This window comes from Marmota marmota, unplaced genomic scaffold, assembly GCF_001458135.2.
Source record: "Marmota marmota marmota unplaced genomic scaffold, marMar, whole genome shotgun sequence".
Lineage (NCBI taxonomy): Eukaryota > Metazoa > Chordata > Mammalia > Rodentia > Sciuridae > Marmota > Marmota marmota.
In genome coordinates this window covers 20,993,707-20,999,706 of record NW_026000221.1, presented here as the reverse complement: position 1 = coordinate 20,999,706, position 6,000 = coordinate 20,993,707, and the positions used below count along the sequence as shown (strand labels likewise).

The 6,000-nt window shown below is 46.5% G+C and overlaps 1 protein-coding gene across 5 annotated transcripts in view; it reads right to left on the bottom strand.

Moving 5' to 3' along the window:
- Ciapin1 (cytokine induced apoptosis inhibitor 1) overlaps window positions 1–6,000 on the bottom strand; it is a 24,730-nt gene continuing 18,730 nt past the window's right edge. For all 5 annotated transcript variants that reach the window (XM_048792135.1, XM_048792136.1, XM_048792137.1 and 2 more), the window contains 4 exons: window positions 5,222–5,295; window positions 4,034–4,149; window positions 1,557–1,638; window positions 1–717 (listed from right to left, as the gene is read on the bottom strand). In XM_048792135.1, the coding sequence (XP_048648092.1) occupies window positions 607–717; window positions 1,557–1,638; window positions 4,034–4,149; window positions 5,222–5,295 (383 nt within the window). In that variant the 3' untranslated portion in view covers window positions 1–606. The remainder of the gene's footprint in view (window positions 718–1,556; window positions 1,639–4,033; window positions 4,150–5,221; window positions 5,296–6,000) is intronic.

The following is a 6,000-nucleotide window of genomic DNA, read 5'->3' as shown; positions in this document are numbered from 1 at the left end:
TACACAGAAGTATGCAAGTTTAATACCTATAGAGGAACAGAAATGACACGGGACACAGATGCAACACTAAAGTGAGGGGGCGGGAAGGGGTAGAGAGACATGGGATGGGATCACAGTAACCTGTGAGTGACTCCTTTGGTGTTGAGACATGAGACAGTTGACTCGTCACTAAAAACTGCATATCAAGTTAACCACCAACTTGGGAAGACAGGTACGTGGCAGGGTAACTGAGCTTAGGACGGGCAGGGCCTGGAGCTCGTCCCAGAGCACAGACACTCAAGGATGTCTGGGCTCGAGAGTGTCTGGTCAGTGCTTCTGTAACACCAGGAGGGGGGCCTCTTCTGGGCATGCTCCCTTCTCCTAACACTAGATGAGGAAAGAGGCCCCCCCCTGCAGGAAGCCAGGCAACCAAGCCTGGGTCTTTGCACACAAACAGCAGCACTACACACCACTGCACCCACAGCCAGCTTCCCTGTCTACAAGCACCCTCCCTGAAAAGGGATTTCCAACGGAGAGCCAGAGAGTCCAAGGAGGTGGGAGGAGCCACAGTGGTGGGATCTGAGGGACAGGAGGTGGTGGAGGAGCAGATGTGTCCCATGGGTCCTCCTAGGCATCGTGAAGATTGCCATCACTCAGCAGCACCTTCTCGCCAGGTTTGAAGGCTGGCATCCCAAGGTAGGGGCAGTTGGCACAGCGGAAAGCATCTCCCAGGTAGCACTGTCAGGAGAGAACAGGCAATCACGCAGGGGAACCCAAGAGCCAGCTCACCCCAGAGATGCGGGCCAGGAGGAGGGACTGGGACCCAAATACTAGTAATTTTTAAGATCTCTAGTTGCATGAAAAATAATAGCTAAGTTAAGTACCCTTTCACAGGTCATGGCTATAGTTTTTTTTTTTTTTTTGGTACTAGGATTGAACACAGGGGTGCTCAACCACTGAGCCACATCCCCAGCCATTTTTATTTTTTATTTTGAGAGAGGATCTTGCTAAATTGTTTAGGGACTCTCTAAGTTGCTGAGGTTGGCTCTGAATTTACGATTCTCCTACCTCAGCCTCCTGAGTTGCTGGGATTACAGGTGTGCGCCATCAGGCCCAGCCACATGTCTATGTTCTAAGCAGTTCAAGTCATAGACAAGCTCAGCCCTAGGGCTGAACAACATCAAGTCCCACTCTGAGTGGACTTGTAGAAAGAAAGGGGCCAAGCCGGGGCTGGAGGTATACACCTATAACCCCAGTGACCTGGGAAGCTGAGAAAGATCAAAAATTAGAGGTCAGCCCCAGCAACTTAGTAAGACCTTATCTCAAATTTAAATAAATAAGTAAATAGGACTAGGGATGCCAAGTAAGAAGTGACCAGAGTCCTCCCCATGTGTGAGCATGTAGGGAGACAGCCTCTTCCCACAACCACCTAACATGCACGTCTTTCCATGCTGGCCCAGTACTAGAGCACTTGACAGGTGATCCTTTAGAGGTGGAGCCAGTCTGTGCTTAGTTTAGGGTGATGCCTGATACCACTGGGGGTTTTGCAAATGCTGAGTAATGATCCCGATATTTACGTTTCCACAGGCTGACTTGGGCTGGGCATTCTTCTGTTCCTGTAACTTCTCTTTTTCTAGTTCTTCTGCAAGGCCACAGGTGCTAGGGGAAAACAGTTGCTGATGAATGAGATATGCCACCATCCAGGAAGTCCAAATCCACAACAGTACCAAAATGTGCTCAAAGACTTTCCTCATTACCAGGGTTTCGACTCAAATGCCTGCAAGGTCAGGCAGACAGCAGCCACAGGCAGGGGGCTGCTGGGAGAGAGGTGGTGGGAAGCAGGAGGTGGGTGGGGCTGTGCTGGGGAGCACCTGCTACAGAGGGCGCCACTGCTCAGCCTGCCCATCATGGTGCAAAGCAGATCCAAGAGGGGAAAAGTCTGGAGTTCTACTTCACTCTTAAGTGACAAGCAACTTGCACACTTAAAGCAAAACATCACTGACAATTCAAAAAGCCTGCAGCCAACAGTCCAAGAGTTTCACCACCGTTCTATTTACTTGTAAAATACCAACACCAAGGCTTGCAGGTTCAGAAGATGCACTGAAGCAGGTACCCCAGTTTCACTCTCCTTCCGACCCCACCAAACTTCAGCAAAGACTAGAGCCACAACGACAGAAAACTGGAAAGGAGACAACTGTGATGCAGCTGGAAACCAAAGCAGAGAGGAAGAGGGCACTGCCCTGGCAGATCTCGCACTGCCTTCAGAGCGGAGGTGGATGGGGGTGAGGGGGGTGGTGCCAAGAAGATCCTCCTGAGAGGGTTAAAAGGGGAAAGGTTCAAAGATAAAGAGTTTGGACTGTCCCCCCAAAGGCCTGCCTGGCTTCCCTTCATAAAATTCACCTACAGGGGCTGGGGCTGAGTGGTAGAGCACTTGCCTGGCACGTGTGCGGTACTGGGTTCCTTCCTCAGCACCACATAGAAATAAATAAATATACTGTACCAACTACAATATATACAAAATCCACCTACAGGCTCAGAGCAGCCAGCTAGCTCTTGCCCACCATTTTTTTAAAAATATTTTTTTAGTTGTAAATGGACACAATATCTTTATTTATTTATCTTTTTTACGTGGTGCTGATGTTCAAACCCAGTGCCCCACGCATGCGAGGCAAGCGATCAGCCACTGAGCCACAAACCCAGCCCCCTTGCCTGCCACTCTTAACCATGAAAAACCCAGGGATATTTTATCAGAATCATCTGAAGAAAGAAAACAAAACTAAATAATAATTTTCAGCCCACATTTCTGTACCCAAATTACCAATCATCCAAGAGTAGGAAAAAGACATTTTCATACATACAAAGTCTTAAGCAAAACTTACCTTCTAAGTAGGATTTCAAAAAGTACTACAGAAGAATTCACTCCACTGACACACACACACACAAAACAAAAACAAGAAAGAGGAAGGACAGGAGCAGGAGGGACTCCTCAGGACAGTGAAGTGGGAGGTCAGGATGTCAGTTCTGTGACAGTCACATGAAGACAGACACGCCGAAGGCTGCCGTCCCCATGCTCCCTGCTACCATCACAGCGTTATGTGACTCTGAGGCCAGGCAGGCCAGCCAGGTTTCTGTCCCTGGCTTACTTCAAACATGGGCTGGTAACATTTAATTCCCTCCCGCCCCGCCACACACACACTCTGAGGCCCGGAACCACTGAGGACGCTCACCTCTGCTTTGACCCACTCCCGAAAGTAGAGCGTGGGCTGCAGCAAGCTTGCAGCAGCCTCCCCACCCCCATTATTAACTGCACCTCCTGAACCCTGCCCAATGCTCACCACACTGTGGCCTCGGTTCCTTCAATTCTCTCAGGACTCTTCCTCACTTCCAGAGGGGCTCTTCTAGATTTTTAAAGAGGCTGACACCAAATAATCCATGACCCAAGACCCTGTTCAGCTGACCTTCCTGGGGAGCCTCCATGTCATGCTCAATACTGACCTGTCCTTTAAAGTCAGAGTGGGCTTTCTACTCAGTTCTTTCAACAATATCACACGGAGATTTTCACACATAGGCGGTCAACTATCAAAAACCCCACATGCGGGGCTGGGGTTATGGCTCAGTGGCAGAGCATTTGCCTAGCATGTGTGAGGCACTGGGTTCGATCCTTAGCACCACATAAAAATGAAACAAAGGCACGCCATCCATCTACAACTACAAAACAACAACAACAAAACCAAAAACCAGATGGGTAAATATGATCAAAGTGTTATATGCACATATGCCACAATGGAACCCATTGTTCTATACAATTAATTATGCCCTAATTAAAAAGTAGAAATGATTAACACAAACTCAGGAGAATAGTAACCTCTTGTGGGAAAGAAGATGCAGCTGAGGTAACAGTAAATATTTCTCTTCCTTAAACTGGGTGATCAATACATGGGTGTTCATTATTCTTTAAAGTGTACCTATTTAATACATGCCTTATACAATACGCATTTCACAGTAAGCATGTTTTAAAGAGTATGACACTGTGACAACTTACTCCAGCACTTACCAGTTCTTACAAGCCTTCCTCTTTTTTCTTTCCCCACAAGAAGCAGCCCGTAGGGAAGCAGGATCTGGTTTTTTCAAATCTTCTGGATCCAGTAGCTCATCTGAGTCAATGAGATCCTGGAATGTTCAAAGCAATTAGTGACACCGACATGGTCTCTCTAATAAAAAGTTGAAGTAATCACAGGCTGTGAGAGCAAATGTGCACCGTTCACCCTGTCCTCCTCGGGTTGGTCGTCATGCTCAACCAGACCACACACTCAAGAGGCCAACTGTTCACAAAAATGCACCAGGATGTAAGGGAATTGGGAACTAATTATATGAGAAATTCCTGCAAGACTGCCAGCAATGCGTAGAGAATACGTGCACTTGTAGGAAGGGTGGAAGCAGGCAGGGCAGAGAGAAGGGTTACACTTAGTCCAGTGTAGGAAGAGCCACGGGAAAAAGGGAGTGAAATATTTTCCACATAAGTCCAAAGTCAAATGATTACACATATATTTGTGTAATTCTTTGTAAACAAGCACACAGTGGGTCTGTAAGTTCTATGAAGGTGTGAACTAGGACCCATGCTAACCATTACTTTAACTTTAATCATGGAAGCACAGAAATAAAGAACTTTATTATAGACAGAGCTGATCAATGTTTGCAAGGACTGTTTTTGGTGTTTTTCTTTTTGGTACTGGGGACTGAACCCAGGAGTGCTCTACCACTGAGCTATATCCCTTGTCCTTTTGATTTTGAGATATGGTCTTAAGTTGTTGAGGCTGGTCTTGCAGCCTCCTGCCTCAGCCTCCTGAGTAGCTGGGATTACAGGCATGCAGCAGCAAAGCCAGCTTAAGGTATTGCTTTTAAGACAGTGAACATACAGTGACTTGTCCAAAAGGGCCAATAAAAACATTTTAGCTCACAAACTCTTTTTTTTGGTTTACACATGTTCACATAAGTGTATGATGTATCACATAAATGAGAATAAGAAAATCTGTGGGGAAAAGAGATAGTAAAAAATAATTTAAAATGCCACTAATAGGGAGTGCCCTTGAAATCAAAGACTCCAATGACAGGCACAACCACAATGCTGGACTTTGAATACGTTCATACCTACAGGTCCAGAATGGTCACTCCAAACTATAATTGTTTACACCCAAAGTGGTGCCTGGAAGGAGGAGGCCAAGTGACCATAGTGCCAACTCACCATGCTCTCGTCCTCCATGTCATTGGCTGAGAGGGTCCAGAGCTTGGCAGTGGCAGGGTCCACAGCAGGTTTCACTGAATCCAACCAATAAAAGAAAAAGAGTTCCATAAACAGTAACAAACTACTCGTAGATGTAAGCACTTCCTTTTTTTGGGTGAGGACGGGGGCAGGGGACCAGGGATTGAACTCAGGGGCACTTGACCACTGAGCCGCATCCCCAGCCCTATTTTGTATTTTATTTAGAGACAGGGTCTCACTGAGTAGCTGAGGGCCTCACTAAGTTGCTGAGACTGGCCTTCAACTTGTGCTCCACCTGCCTCAGGCTCCTGAGTCACTGGGATTACAGGCATGTACCACTGCACCTGGCCACTCAAGTGCTTTCTATGGACTCTGTAGAGAACTACTGGACTCTTCTGAGAAGAGCAGAGTTTGGGTCCAGCTTGACCACTTATACAAGAGGCACGACCTTGGAAGCCATTTGTTTAGCACGTCCTTTGTTCCAGACACTACAACAACACTTTATATACATCAACTCAATTTTGCTCACAACCTTGTGAGGTTTTTGTCATCCTAATTTTATACCTGTGAAAACAGATTTAGACTTAGGCCTGCTATATGAGGTCACAAATACAAATACATTGCTTCTCCTTTTTATCTTGGTTCCCACCCCTATAACATGGAGCTAAACCGAGTTTCCTCTATCTATTTTGAGAATTAAATGAGAAATCTGTCAGAATTCATAAATAGCAAAACCTAACCTCACCTGAACTGCTATTTAA